This window comes from Psammomys obesus, unplaced genomic scaffold (assembly GCF_907164565.1).
Source record: "Psammomys obesus unplaced genomic scaffold, mPsaObe1.curated_primary_1811, whole genome shotgun sequence".
Classification (NCBI taxonomy): domain Eukaryota; kingdom Metazoa; phylum Chordata; class Mammalia; order Rodentia; family Muridae; genus Psammomys; species Psammomys obesus.
Genome location: NW_026596064.1, coordinates 1,145,994 through 1,161,479, shown reverse-complemented (window position 1 = coordinate 1,161,479; position 15,486 = coordinate 1,145,994). Strand labels below are relative to the sequence as shown.

The window sequence follows — 15,486 nt, the reverse complement described above, 5'->3', positions numbered from 1 at the left end:
CTTCATCACACACCTGTGTCCAGCATTCTTCTTCCCATTATTCCATGTTTTTTAGACTTGAGTCATTCAGTTGTTTGTGAAAACTTCATGTAGGAGCCTCTTGACTCATTTGCCATTTTGTGCTATTATTTATTTTCTTGAAATCCAGTCTACTTTTCCATTGACAAAAGGAAGTGAATGTGTTTCCCAGAACTGTATAATTTCCTGATGCTGGACATTTTACTACCTGAAGATAAATAATTATTCTATTAATTAAAGCTCTCAGATTTGATTAGCCCAGGCTTCCAAGTTATTCCTATGCACAGAACATTCTCTATTCTAGTTTTTGAGTTGCCTCTGTAGTTTCTGGGAAGGAGGTGACATACAGTTAGAGACTGTTTTGTGTGAGGCATGGTGTGCCAAGTTCTATACTACTTTGTGCTTATTGGGGAATCTGTTATTTGTCACTGTCTCATCATAATTACTAGAAATACTTGTGACAATGTGAATTTCACTGCTCAGAGAGAAAAAGGAAAGAAGGAAACCAAGGAAAGTGAAGCTTCTACAAGGAATGCATAAACTCTGCCCCATGGAGTAAATAAGAACAGATGTGTCCACCCTCCGGTCCTAAGTCCCACCTTGTATGAAGCAGGCTTTTGTTAGTATAATTAGTTAGCACATATAAGCTGTGTAGTTGGAATGTGTGGCTGTATCAGTCAGGTTCTGCAAAGGGGCAGACTGCTTGAATGTGTATTTGTTAGTGCCTGGTTGAAGGTTCCTTAATGGGCTCTTAGCATGCAGGATTAGTGTCTAACCTTATGTCCTGGGGGTTTCCAATGCTGGGGAAATGATTTGCTATAGGTGTGTTTTGAATTATAGTCAAATGGATTTGCCTCTCTTCTATATGTATTAATTTTCATTAATTGTTCTTCCCACTGCAGTTGGAATGCCAAGATGCCCTAGAAACAGCAGCCCGAGTTGAGGGCCTTTCTCTGGATGTCTCTGTGCATTCTCATCTCCGAATTCTGGACGAGGAGCATACCAAGGGAAAATACCACCATGGCTTAAGTGCCCTGAAGCCCTTCCGGACCACTTCAAAGTAAGGCTTTGTTGGCTAATGATTCCTCCACAAAGCACTAAAAGCAGTTTTGAAACTGCTAAAGCAAGGACAGTTGGGGAGATGTGTGTCCAGAGCTATTTACCAAGTAGTGTCTTCACCTACTCAGCCTCTCAGGATGTGTTGACACCTTGTGGTTGGATTTTTCTCTCCTTAGGCACCAGCACCCAGTGGACAATGCTGGACTTTTCTCCTACATGACCTTTTCATGGCTTTCTCCTCTGGCCCGAGTGGTTCACAAGAAGGGGGAGCTGTTGATGGAGGATGTGTGGTCTCTGTCCAAGTATGAGTCTTCTGATGTGAACTGCAGAAGGTAGGCGTCTCTGGTCCACCCTGTATCCTGGATGCTAGATGGGTGGGCCAGCAGTGTGGATTCTAAAGCTCCATACACTCTAAGACCCTCAGCCGGGAGTGGGCAGCCTGTGGACTCTTTTTCCATTGCCTCATCTCTGTTTTGCTCTGATTGTGTTTTAATCAAGGGCTTTCTCTCTCTCTCAGCCCCCGATTCTTTTCCTGAGCCTCCAGGGAGATTTTGTTACTGCCTTGTGACAGAGTACATTTTTGGTAGCTGACTGATTAAAATCTAGTTGTAGCTTTGCATTTTATCAAAGGATCCTTCAGGAAGGGTCAGAGGCCCTCCAGAAAGGATGGCTTTATCCACAGACTTTGAGGAAGAAGGAGAGGCTCCTCCTCTCCTTGCTTTTGTGTTTCAGAAGTTCCAGGAAGGGGGTTTCTGTCCACAAGCTGGAGGCTATGTGCATACTTTTAAAAGATGCCTGTGGTGGCAGGAAGGGGTTAGGGTGTGTCCATGCCTGGGGAGGTGTGTAACGGAGGACATGTGCCCTTGTTAAGACTGGAGAGACTGTGGCAAGAAGAGCTGAATGACGCTGGGCCCGCCGCCGCCTCCCTGCGAAGGGTTGTGTGGATCTTTTGTCGCACCAGGCTCATCCTCTCCATCGTGTGCCTGATGATCACCCAGCTGGCTGGCTTCAGTGGACCAGTAAGTTCTAACCATCCTTTCTGAAATGTCCAGGGGCCCGGCCATGGCCAGCTCTAACCCTCTTGTTCTGTTGCAGAGGTTATGATCTTTTGGGGGGGGGGGGAGTTAGCAGCCTTTGAGATGCTTAGGATCAGGGGATTTGAGAGTGAACGGTGGCTTGTCAGCTAGAACAGTGAGGACACAGACTCCCAGAAGAACCATTGGCTTGCTTTCTTGGGGCTGAATCTGAACTGGTTCTGCACAGGACCTGCTTCTTGGTCATGTGCTGATACAAAGCAACAGTCTCGGTCAGGCCTGCCATGTCTTGGCAGTGCTGTGAGTGAGTGAGCTGAGTGTTGTGTGGCATGGGCTAGCAAGCCTGTGTTGGTGACATACCAGGTGCCTGAAGACATAGCTGCTATGTTTACTGATTCTGTGTCAGATGATCCCTGAAGAAGCCAGGAACCTACCAGGGTGTTTGAGAGGCCATTTCAAGTTTTGCATACAATGTTAACTGTGGCAAGCACCGGGTTGGCAGCTGTGTGGAGACAGCGTAGTAGCTAAGGGAGCTTTGGACAGGAGTTTGCAGGCACTGTTTCTTGCATCTGCTGTGCTGCCTGACACTTGAGATTGTGATTGAATTCATTCTTTGCATATTTGCCTTGAGGCATCGGAGCAGTAGTACTGTTTAGACTGTGCATTTTCCCCGTGTGGGAAGCGGGAGGTGAGGTAAGTATGTGTCTGCGATGCATGGTGACTAGGTAAAACTAATTTACACTCCAGAGGTGGCTTTTTTCCTCTTCTTCTTTTTAATGTATGATCCTTTAAAAAAAAAGTTTTGATACTAGGTTTTTAATTGACCAACTAACACTTGTATGTAAGTTTTAAATGAAAGGGACCATGTAATGGAAATGTTATAAGCCAAAATGGCAAATGTTTCACAGAGCCAGCATCCCCCAAGAAGAGCTTCTGTCATTGTTTCACTACAGGGCTGGTGGCCGCTCTGACACTTCACAGACTGCTTTCATCTGGGTAGTGCAGTATCCAGCAGTTCTCAATAAAATCACCATGGGCTTTCTTAATTCCCCCCTTTTTAAAAAACAATATGTCACAGATTGCAGGGATTAAATTTTTCCTCCAGAAAAAGTAATTGCAAAGTGCATGCTCACTTTGATGTTGGGACGGCCACCCCCTCCAGCATCGGTTAAGTCTTTCCCTTCTGATGCAGCAGGGTGGGATGCTAGCCCCTGGAGAACACTTCTAGCGGGCCATGGATGCCGGGGCGCCTCAGGGTCACTTGGTCTCCCCCTGCTCTAAAGAACCCTGAAAGTCAGTAGACCCGAGAGAGCTGTGGGCTTCTGTGAAAAAGATGGGAAAGTGTAAACAATATAGACTTCTTTTTTGGAACTCTAATCCTGATAAGTTCTTCTTTGCCTGGAAGTTGGAGAATTGGGCTGGTTTCAGGGGAAATTTTGAAATTAGCATTAGCAGTAAGTAAGCCTCCTGTGAGTGGACATATGGGTCTTTTTGAGGAAAATCCAATGTTAACATTTTTGCACATTTTCTAATTGGGCATGATTTTCAGATTGGCTTGTTCTGTTCTTACCAAATCTTACCCTAAATTGTAGGCCTTATATATGGAATGTCCTTTTAGGTCTCGCAGAACAAATGAAACACAATCAAGTTGTGTTTGTATGTGTGCTTTTTAAACTTGGTCAGTTGATACTGACCTCAGAATAGTCCAGCCTTCTGATGATGCTGGCAACTAGCATTCTGTGTAGAGTGCCCCAGGATTGAGGTGATGGCAGCACAGTGCCAGAATTTATAAGCCAAGCGCAGAACCTATTCACTATGTTTACAGAGGTGCTTTGGGGCCTTCTTAGACTAAGTTAGTTTAGAAGTCCAGGCCAGACCTAGGATTTGTGTCTGAAGAGTTAGCACCTGCCCTAGGCCTGTAAGAGAAGGCTGCCTTCCGCAGTGAAGTCTCTTAGTGAGTGCTAACTCTGCCCCAGGCCTTGTAGGGAAAAGGATATTGAGAAGCCTTGAGAGAGGTAAGTTCCCACCCTCCAACCTCTCTCCAGCCACAGCTTGCTTGACGCTGTCAGGATCTGGACTTGGGGGGAGTATCTCTGTAGTGGGACCAGTGACAGAAGCTGTTCTTTAGAATTTTCAGGATGGCTGTATTCTGCGGTCAGAATGAGAGAGTCAAGCTGTGCGGAATCTCTTGCCAAGAGCTCAGGTAAGGTAAAGTTTATTCACTGGGAATGCTTTCCACAGCAAGACAGCTCTGCTGACCATCTCCAGTTTCCTCCCAGTTAGCTTAGACTTAAATGATAAACTTATGACTTTTTAAAAACCGAATTTGTTTGGATTTTTCATGCAAACCTGCTTTTCTTTCTCCCATACAAGCTCATTTGAAATGTCGTTGCTTTTTAAAACCTGTGTTGGACATTTTTCCCTCTTTCCTCTTTTCCCCTTTGAAAGTTTTGCATAGTGTAAATATGCTTCTGTCTTTCACTCTCCCTTCTCCTCATTTCTGGGAGGGGCTGATTGCTTATCCAGTGCTGAAAAGGGGTACCCTAAAGGTATAGGAAGGAAGGAACCCAAACAACACCTGCTGTCGTTCCTTGGAGACTGTTCCACCTTGCTGCTGTGTGTGGGAAAGTGCTTCACCACAGGCCATCCTGCTGAGTTGCTTCACCAGAGGAGGAGGGGCTTCAGCCTTGTGACCCAGTTCCACATTTTGGATGCATACTGGAAAAGAAGCCAATCTTCTTGCTAGTCAATGTGTGCAGTGAGGACCAAACATTGGATGTTAGCATTCTGAGGGAGGTAGAGGTGGAGGACCCAGTTCTCAGGCTCCGACATGAACCTATGTGTGGGGACCTCCTGGGACCTAGTAGACAATTTGGTGTTAAGTTTCTTTCAGGAAAACCAAAAGAGATGAATTACCCCAGAATCTGGGTTTCAGGATTTAGGATTAGGCCCTTCAGGATGACAGGCCTGCTTCTGTTGTATGCCTATAGTCGTTTTCAGCCCCAGCCAGGACTCCACGCTCTAGGAAGCAGGATAGATGGGTGCATGAGTTTAAGTTCTTTTTTCCTTTAAGGCGGGGATTCTTTTGTCATAGTTTGGTTTGATTTTTGCCAGCATCAATTTTAGCTGCCGGCCCTTGAAAAGACTCCGAAGGATGCCAACACCCTGCCCCAGCAGGCCTAGAACTTTGCACTCTGTCTGGAGAGAGTGTTGTCTCACAGCTTAGCACAGCAGCAGCACCTGCAGCCTTAAGCAGGGCTCTTCTTTAGGGAATTTTTAGTTTAGTTTAGTTGTTTTTTTTTTTTTCCTTAATCTTCTTTCTTCTAACAGCAAGGTCTTTATTGCTAGAGAATCTCCTTCATTGCAGCTTCAGGATTCCCACCCGATGAAAGCTGCCAGCCTGATGTACTATACTACTTCAGACTCTGGAAGCAGGTCCGGCTCCACTGTGTATTTCTACTGTGTATAGTTACACGCCGAAGGCCAGACGATCTGTGTGATGCTATCCCTGTACGACTCTGTATGTTTCCACTGTATGTTCCTAATGCCCTGCTATTGTACAGTGTTTGTGAGATGCTCTTTGAAGATGGTATCTTTATAATTATTTCTATCTATATATTTCATTTTCAATAAAAGTACATTGCTTTCCACTTTCTGGTATTTAATGCTGTTGCTGAATGTGCCTGTGTGAGTGTTGCTCCGGCGTTGCAGGACCTCAGAGCTGGAGGTGGCACGTGGTTCTTGGGGGCTGGCTGTCTTCCCTCCCCGCAGGTGGTGTTAGACAAATGCTCCCTGAGGTAACATGTTTTTGTTTTTGAGAGGGAGTGGGAGTGGGGAGGCTGGAGGGAGGGTCTCTGGAGTTTGATAGCCTGCTTTGTTTGCTCTCTCTGTCCTATTAAACTGCCCATGTTTGTTTTCAGGGATGTTTTGCACTTCTCACTCTTCCCCGTACAACTGTAGGTACACTGTTCATTTCTATCAAATACGCACGTGTGAAGGATACAGAGCAAGGTCTTGATTTCATTTAAAGAAATGTAGCCATGTGTGAAGATACTGGAATAAGGTCAATATATACCTTTGGATGACCATGTGTTTAGCATTAATTTCAGCTCATGGACAGGTTTATGTTACATTAGAAAGAGTAATGGTCATGATGGCGCCCCTCAGGAGAAAAGCAAACGATCCCCCTGTCCTGCCCCTGTGGGCAGGTTGCCAGCAGCATTTGGCCCAACAACACAATTTTCCTGTGCTCACACGCTGATCACCGTGCGGCGGAGCAGCCTGCTCTTTCTAACCTAACATAACACCATGGCATCGAGTGGGGTCGCCTTGGGGGATCTTGACAGTGGGGTGTGTTTCTCCCTGTAGGCGTTCGTGGTGAAACACCTCTTGGAGTACACCCAAGCAACAGAATCTAACCTGCAGTACAGCTTGCTGTTAGTGCTAGGCCTCCTCCTGACAGAGGTTGTACGTTCCTGGTCGCTTGCGCTGACTTGGGCATTGAATTACCGAACTGGTGTCCGGTTGCGGGGGGCTGTTCTGACCATGGCATTCAAGAAGATCCTGAAGTTAAAGAACATTAAGGAAAAGTCCCTGGGTGAGGTGAGTTCAGAGCCTATGCTTTGTAGCCAGAGCAGGCTCTCAGTCTGAGTTTATCTTTTCTTTAGCCCTGCTCTGTCCTTGACCTTCCTCCTGAATACAGTGTCTGGTGCCCTACATGGTCCCAAACTGTTTGTCTTATCTTACAGCTCATCAATATCTGCTCCAATGATGGGCAGAGGATGTTTGAGGCAGCCGCTGTGGGCAGCTTGCTGGCCGGAGGACCTGTTGTTGCCATCTTGGGCATGATTTATAATGTAATCATTCTAGGACCAACGGGCTTCCTGGGATCAGCTGTGTTTATCCTTTTTTATCCAGCAATGGTGAGTGAACCTCTTTGCTGTATCTTGGTAGCTTCTCAGAAGGGGACAAAGTGCTTCTACCGGGTTATTGAAACACATCCTTGGAAATTTTCTCAAAGAAGGCACCTAGTTGGAAAAGTCTGGTGCTAGATAGTGCTCATTTCACATTCACTGGCCTTGAGAGGAAGTAAGATGTCATTTGCGTAAAAGGCAGGAGCCACAAAAGGAGAGTGAGTCTGGGTGGAGTAGAAGGCTCCAGGTGAACCCTACCCAGATGTAACACAGGTGTGATTGATTTGAATTACTCCAGCTGGTATTGACATGACTGTCCTGATCCCACCATGGTGGCGCGCATGTCAACTGACTGTTAATTGTCTTCATTTCCCCACAAGGAGATGAGAATTAAAGAGTTTGTAACTCTAGAGATCTCTTACCCCGGTTTGTCCCAGGAACAGGGTCATGTGCCTGTGTGAGGCAGATCTAGGGGTGCTTCAGACAGGGTGCTGCTTTTCCTTCCAGATGTTCGTGTCGAGGCTCACTGCGTATTTCAGGAGGAAGTGTGTAGCTGCTACAGATGACCGTGTCCAGAAGATGAATGAAGTTCTCACCTACATCAAATTTATTAAAATGTATGCCTGGGTCAAAGCGTTTTCTCAGAGTGTTCAAAGTAAGTTTAAAGATTTCCCTTGTTTATATGGTAGTGTGTGCGATTTTGGATTCTTTGGGCCTGTTCATTTATTCATTCATTCGTTCATTCTTTCATTCATTCAACCAACTTTGCTTCCTGAGCATATATAGACATAGACTTTTGTTGTCTAGTATCTTTTATGTTCAAAAGGAATTTGAACCCGGGAAACCATGACTTTGCCCAAGGTGCCATAGCTAGTTACAGTAATATGTACAAATCTAGCTATAATAAGATATTCAAATTCTTCTCTTACCCAATACATGATTTTTGGCCCAGCTAAAAGCTATTGCAGAAGGCAGTATCAGGTGATTGCCAAGAGCTCTGCTTTTAAGCCTTTCTATTCTGTGGATGCGTAGGTGCCAGGGATGGTTTTTTGACCCTGAAGGATGAACTGGGCTTCAAGAGGCCTGGACTCGGCAACTGCTTCTGTTACTCACTAGGGACTTGTTTTCTTACCCTTTAAGATGATTAATTGATGTAGTTACAAGGTCGTCAGCGCTGGCTCCACTCACAGCTTTAAGTTTGGTGTATGTGAAGTATGTCTAGCGCAGGCCTGTCAGGGTAACTAGCATGACACTAACATTCAAACAGGTCTGAACATGGATGGGAAGGCGGGGCCTTAAAAACAGTAGCATGTAAGAAGGAGAAAAAAATATCTATCTATCTGTCTATCTATCTATCTATCTATCTATCTATCTATCTATCTATCTATCTAAAACCTTTATTTCAGTAAAAAATAAATATGGGCTGTTAATGGACTTAATGACATAGTAACTGGCTATAAGTGTTGTAAACAGCTGATACAGTTTTAAGTAGATGATTCTGTTGATATCAAGGCAGCTGGTTTGGTTATCGATTAAACAAGTCTCCAGGAGCTTATCTGGACTCTTCATCTTATAAGGTGGTTCAGCAATCCCAGAGTAAATAATTAGCAGTGACCAGATAAGGAAAGAAAGCTGCCAGGTGTAGGTGCAAGGAAAATGTTCGCTTCGGTGAAACCCAATAGCCTTAAAGGCAGTTGACCAGTGTACTAGCGTTGCAACTGCTTTCTTTTAGATTTCTCCTTGTGACCCGCTACAACTCACACCTCAGCTGTAGTGGCAGAGTTGATAGTCCTAGGGCTGGGGCTGTGTAGGGCTTGCCTAGCACACACAAGGCGCTAGGTCCAATCTACAGAACAGACAGAACCTGAATTAGTAGTCTTATTAAACTGATTTTCTCTTTTTTTACATCATTGGTATTAAAGAATCCTTTAAAAACCTGTGTGTACCCGCATCATGGTACTTGGGAGGCTGAAGAAGGAAAACCTTCATTTCAGGATAAGCCTAGGCTACATAGCAAGATCCTGTCTCAAACAAACAGACAAGAAAACAACAACAGAAGACTTATTTGTAGTTGAAACGTGATTCTTGTTTGGTGGTGGGTTAACTATCCCAAAGCATGTTTTGACTTGCTGTGAAGATGGATTGCTTTTTCATAGAAATCCGAGAGGAGGAGCGTCGGATACTGGAAAAAGCAGGGTACTTTCAGAGCATCACCGTTGGAGTGGCTCCTATTGTTGTGGTGATTGCCAGTGTGGTGACATTCTCTGTTCACATGACCCTGGGATTTGACCTGACTGCAGCACAGGTAAGCCAACACTCGGGTGGGGACCATTTTAGAAACACTGTGTATGGATCAAGTCTGCTCCACTTGGTATTTCATTCGGACTGCTGCTAAGAATTAGGTTTTTTTTTTTTTTCATTCCTGTCTTTAAGATGAGAAGTGGAAGATAAGGAGCTATCTATCCCTTCTGCAGGAATATTGTGACTTAATTTCAGTCAGTCTGGGTTTGGGCTTAATTTTGTAACCACAGAAGAACCTGTGTTTCATGTTTATTAAGAATTTTAGATGAAAGTCTCATTGAAAACAAAAACAAAAAGCTTACCTTTAAAATAGAAATATGCGGTGGAGAAATGGCCCCAAGGTTAAAAGCATGTACTGCTCTTGCAGAGGACTACAGTTCCATTTCCAGTACCCACACTGGGCTGCTCCAGTTCCAGGATATCTGACACCACTGGGCTCTGAGGACACCATGTTCAAGTGCACGCATGCGCGCGCGCACACACACACACACAGTTAAAAAATAAAACATGTGACTGAGCCTGACTAGATGGCTCAGTGGGAATAGGCGCTTGCCACCAAGCCTAATGCCCCGAGTCAAGTAATTGGAACCCACATGGGGGAAAGAGAGAAAGTCTCCAGGTTGTTCTTTGACCTCCACGCTTGCACTGTGTCACAGACAGGAATGTATCTGCACACAAAACAGGGTATGTTAGTGAAACTGATTGCACTAACATTTGTTAGTTACAGCCTTCCCCCCACCCGAAAGGAGATGGCACTGCTTGTCTAGTGTGCAACCTCACGAGGCTTGCTCTCACTTCTTTTTGTGTTTTAAGGCCTTCACAGTGGTGACTGTCTTCAATTCCATGACTTTTGCTTTAAAAGTAACACCCTTCTCAGTGAAGTCCCTCTCTGAAGCATCGGTTGCTGTTGACAGATTTAAGGTAAGTGGTTCCTTGCCCCTTTCCCGCCTCAGGAGCTCTCCTTGGCACAGCTCGATACTGCCTGTATTCCGAGAGTCCATATAGGCCAGCTGCACTTGACTCTGGTTTGCTTTAAGGAGATGGTAGAGACAACTGAATTAAGAGATGAGAGCAATACCTTTTAAAATTAATCTGCATTTTTATCTCTCCTGGTTGGCCTGGTTCTGGGCTGTGCTCCCTCTGCCAGGCCCAACATGGATATGTATTATCAATTACTCGGCCTTTAAGTGGCTTAAATGTAGGTAGAAGACCAGCACAGCCAGGTGGCTGTCCACCCCCCAACCCCTTCCTCATTCCTGCTGCCACTTGGATTGGTTGCTATGCTGAGTCCTTTTGATATTTCTTTTTCCTACCCAGTGATTGCCACTACATGAGGCAGGGAATGCAGTGACATGGAAATAGTCATAAAACTAGATCATGTTGAGAAGTACAGTTAAGTAAGTATCAGCTCTTTTCCTTGCGTGGTTAGTTGACCAGACCTTTTTGTGTCCTTTGTACCTTCGGAATAATGCAACACCAGAGGGAGCAACCTGGGAGGGTGGAGGGAGTAGACACTTACTTGAAAGTGGTTGACACTGGTTACTAAAAGGATAAGCACCCTGTGGGCTGGAATCCATTGACAGGACCCTGATGGTCTTCCTCAGCCAGCGAGGTGATGTGAAGAGTTGGAGCCCAGCATTTGAAGGGTGACTGTCACTATCTTAGAGACCCAGGAAAAACAGCAGGCATCCCTGTGAGGATAGAGAGTAGTTTGCTGGAATTTACTTCAGTTGTTTCTGTTTACAGTTAATCAGGCTCAATGCAGTTAATGACTTGCATTGGGCCAAGAAAACTATTCTTCCAGAATGTACCCCTTTGTTTTGTATTCCTCCTCCCCTCCTGCTGCTCAAAAGACAAAGACCAGAATGACATAGGTATGATTGATGTAATGATGGTCTCAGAGCTTTCTCTCACTAAAGCCACAATATCCAGTCATGGTAGAAAGTCAATATTCTGACCAAAGTTCTTCCTGTTTGTTTTTGTATCCTTGGTGGATGGATTTTGTTGAGTTTTGGATAAAGAAATAAGGACAAAAAATAGTTTTGTGCCCTCTCTCTCTTTGAAGTTTCTCCCCGTACTGAGAGCACGTATCAGCAGGTAGCACAGGCATGTATATACTGAGAAGTGGTTCTTTAAAATCTAACGGATCCTAGTGTAACAGTGTTGTGTTGTATGTGGCAGCCCCATGAGCCCTCTTCTCAACAGGACACCTTATGGTTTATGTCTTCTGATGTCCTCCTTAGTTTGGACAGAGGTTTGCTTTTGCTTTTGAGGCTGGCCGCTAATGCATAGTTCTCCAGCCTTGGCCTCCCAGGTGCTGAGCTTACTGGTGTACCCTTCACTGTGGGGCTAGGAAGCCGTGTCAGCTGGCAGCATCCTCCTGGGGAGTGAGGTTTGTGGCTTCTGTGCCTCTGAGACCCCGCTTGTCCTGGCAGGTGCACATCTCAGTTGTAATAAGCCTGAACAGTTCATCCTTTTACTGGATCTTTAGGGAACGAAATGGTGTGCATTCTATCCATATGTGGTTTTGTTCTGTGAAGGTGATCAGAATGGTTGATGTTATTTCATCCCTGTTTCTAGGAAAGCTCTGGACATATGAATCCCACAGCCATTCACAGACACCTAAGCTTTAGGGACACATTTGGGTTTACGTGAAGAGAGACTGTGATCCTAGCTCTTGAAGGTGGCAGTAGGAGGGTTAGGGCTCAGGTAATTCTTGGGTGCCTAGGGAGCTTGAGGTGAGCTTGAGATCCTTTCTTTTTGTTCATTTTTGTTTATTTTAATTATTTTATTTTTGGGATTATAATTACATACTTTCCCCCACTCTTTCCTTCCTCTAAACCCTCATATATACGCTTTGTTACTGTCTTTCAAATTTATGGCCTCTTATTAATTGCTATTATATACATATATGTATATCTGTATGTATGTGTATGCATATATATGTTCCTAAATACATAAAAACAACCTGCTCAGTCTGAATAAAGTCACTTATACATATGTTTTTAGAGCTGACCGTTTGGTATGAATAACCAATTGGTGTGCTCTTCCCTGGGAGGACTGTTTTTCCATCTCTTAGAATTCCTTAGTTGCCTGTAGTTCTTTGTGTAGGCGTGAGGCCTGGGGGGCTCTCCCACCCCTTCTGTGTCAGCATGTCTGTTGCTGTCCTTATTCAGTTCAGTGAGAGCCTTTTTTAACCCTTCGTAAAAGCAGACCCCGGGATCCAGGAGGGCGGGGGATTGTATATTCCATTTGCTGGTTCTTGCAGACTTCAAGCCAGCAGGGTATGTAGTCACTAAGCAGACCTCGTCCTGCAAGTCATCTTTTCTTTTAAGATTTTCTAATGTTTTAAATTAATTTAAAAGAAAAACATTTTGAAAATCCCTCTGTGATAGTGCTCTCTAAAGATCTCCTGGTTTAAGAAGGGTCCAAGTACAAACTAGAAAATGCAAATTTCAAATCTCACTTTGGAGACACTTCCCTGTTTGATGTTGCCTTTTCCTACCCTTTGAAATAACTCAGTTGAACTCTGAAAGTGAATGGAGAGAAGACTCTAGTTTTCCTTTCGTGGAGTGATTATCGGGGAGGTGCCCTTAGTGTGGGTCTTTTCCAAACCCAGCAATTAAGCTGGTGCCAGTTTTAGCCTCTCACTAGGTGTCAAGCTGTCAGTGAGGACAGTATGCATGCTTCAGCTCTGCAGAAGTGGTCTGGAAGGTCAAGCTATGGTCAGTGGCATGGTGATGTCATTGTAAAGGGTCAGCATCCCCCTTGCTTCCTTAACCGTTACTCTGGAACCTACGAGTGACTGTACGAGGGGCACCATATCCCTGTCAGTTGAGAAATGTCCTTTGGTCCGCGGAAAGCAGGGCTACCTTAGTGTGTGACTTAGAATAGAGGGTCGGGTCAGTGGACGAGGCCCTGAGCCCCCTTGTTGGTCCTGAGGCGAGGCCACACTAATGAGCTACCTTTTGCTCTTCAGCTTCCTTCCACTGTATAGCCTGATGTGTTTTGCTACGTGAGTGTACGCCATAAGCTTGTCTCCCTGGTCTTGATCCAGTGTCTCATCTTTGCACCTCTCTCACAACTCCTATCAGAGTTTGTTTCTAATGGAAGAGGTTCACATGATAAAGAACAAACCGGCCAGCCCTCACATCAAGATAGAGATGAAAAATGCCACCTTGGCATGGGACTCCTCCCACTCCAGTATACAGAACTCGCCCAAGCTGACCCCTAAAATGAAAAAAGACAAGAGGGCTACCAGGGGCAAGAAAGAGAAGTCGAGGAAGCTGCAGCACACTGAGCACCAGGCAGTGCTGGCAGAGCAGAAAGGACATCTCCTTCTGGATAGTGATGAGCGGCCCAGTCCGGAAGAGGAAGAAGGCAAGCAGATCCACGCAGGGAGCCCGCGTCTGCAGAGGACACTGTACAATGTTGACTTGGAAATCGAAGAGGTGAGCCACCTGCCTTACCCCAACCCCGCTGTCCCCTGTATTGCCCCACTCTACTCTGGCAGGATCCTTTCTTTAAACAGAGTACTCTGGCTGTGAGTCCTGAATCAAGAGATTCAGATTGGGCTCTGATTCCAAACTGAGCCCAGAATGAATAACTGATGACCTCATGAGATGCTCATCCTACTAATAGGTAGACGAAGCCTGTCCTGTGTGGGTTTCTGCTGTGATGCTGTATGTGAACCGTTATAATCACATCCATTGCTGTAGCCATTACACCAGGTTGTGCATCGCAGAGAAGTTGGCATATAAAAACTATTCTGAGTGCTACCTTTATTTCTTTATTTTTAATTTTACGTATCTGTTTATAGGTGTGTGCACATAAGTGCAGGAGCCAGTGGAGGCTGGAAGACCAGTGTTAGATTTTCTGGAGCTGAAGTTATAAGTGGTTTAGCCTCCTGATGTGGGTGCTAGGGGCTGAACTCAGCCTCTCCTGACACTCTGACTTCACCCTGGGAGGATTTGCAAAAATAGCTGTGATTACACATGACCTTTGAAAAAAAAGCAGCCAGTGCTCTTAACCAACAAGCCCTCAGTGTTCCTCTTAACTATGTTGTGATCTTTTTTTAGCATAAGTAAAGGGTGATTTGGGTATATTATATTATAATTCAGCTAGTACAGACCTGGACTCTCAGAGAGTGGCTAGAACATCGATTGCAGGTTGAAGCCTTAATTAAGATTCAGACTACGACTGGGAACTAGCCCCATGCTTAGAGGACCATATGATCTGGGATCCCCGGATGGACATTCACACATTCATTCAATAGCCTTTTTTCTTTTTTTAAGTACTAGCTTTACACCAAGTACTATTGAAGGTTCGAGAGCAAACACAGCAGCAAAACCTACAGCCAAAGCTCCCTCTCTGGAGTTTCCATTCCTAGTGGACAGATATAGACAATAAGCAAGTGAAGCACACTGTATCAGGACTATGCAAAGTATGGTAAAGGAGTGGGGACAGGGTCTGTCGTGTTTGCATTTTCAACATGTTTCCTTAGGAAAGACCCTGTTTGAAGAACGTTTTAGCCCGGCTTGTAGTGCATGTCTGTAGTCCTATCTTGGGATAGGCTGAGGTAGATCGCTGAGTTTTAGGCCAGCGTGGATACCTGGTGACAGTCTAGGTGGTGGGAGTTTGCATGGCAGATAAACAGGTACTACTCCATTGAGAGGGGGAGGAGGAAGGGAAGGAAAGAGCAATATTTGAGCAGAGTCTGAGAGAGTGAGCTGTGAGTCTGTCTAGGGGAGACATTGCTAAAGAGCAGAAGCATGGAAGTCTATATCTGGAGTGTGCTGGTTACTGGGGCAGGGGAGTGTGAGAAATGATAGCAGCCCTGAAGTTACAGAGTAGCTGAGCCTCTCATGACACTCTGACTTCACCCCGAGAGGATTTGTGAAAGTAGCTGTGATTACACATCACCTGCAGGGTTCAGAAGATCATGCAGAGACAACGCAGGAAACAAGGAGAGCCCTAAGGGGCTTCTAGTGCAGGAAAAAGATGGGAGAGTCTCCGCCAAAGGTGATGGAGACAGAGGTAGTAAGCAGTGCTCATGTGCAATGCTGGCGGGAAGCTCTCGTGCAGGGGACAGCAGCAGCGCCACGGACTAGTAGCACCTCAGGCAGATCCACAGGTAGACTAAGGAGACACAGAAAGCTTCC

The 15,486-nt window shown here is 45.3% G+C and overlaps 1 protein-coding gene across 6 annotated transcripts in view; it reads left to right on the top strand.

The window, feature by feature from the left end:
- The window catches only part of Abcc5 (ATP binding cassette subfamily C member 5), a 77,335-nt gene that overhangs the window by 18,114 nt on the left and 43,735 nt on the right, over nucleotides 1-15,486 (top strand). For 3 of the 6 annotated variants that reach the window (XM_055624909.1, XM_055624910.1, XM_055624911.1), the window contains exons 3-11: nucleotides 921-1,078; nucleotides 1,254-1,409; nucleotides 1,949-2,096; nucleotides 6,480-6,713; nucleotides 6,860-7,033; nucleotides 7,532-7,679; nucleotides 9,181-9,329; nucleotides 10,139-10,246; nucleotides 13,420-13,776. In XM_055624909.1, the coding sequence (XP_055480884.1) occupies nucleotides 921-1,078; nucleotides 1,254-1,409; nucleotides 1,949-2,096; nucleotides 6,480-6,713; nucleotides 6,860-7,033; nucleotides 7,532-7,679; nucleotides 9,181-9,329; nucleotides 10,139-10,246; nucleotides 13,420-13,776 (1,632 nt within the window). Of the gene's footprint in view, nucleotides 1-920; nucleotides 1,079-1,253; nucleotides 1,410-1,948; nucleotides 2,097-4,239; nucleotides 4,315-5,441; nucleotides 5,762-6,479; nucleotides 6,714-6,859; nucleotides 7,034-7,531; nucleotides 7,680-9,180; nucleotides 9,330-10,138; nucleotides 10,247-13,419; nucleotides 13,777-15,486 lie in introns of those variants that run through there. The other 3 variants (XM_055624914.1, XM_055624916.1, XM_055624915.1) reach the window with 3 other exon arrangements.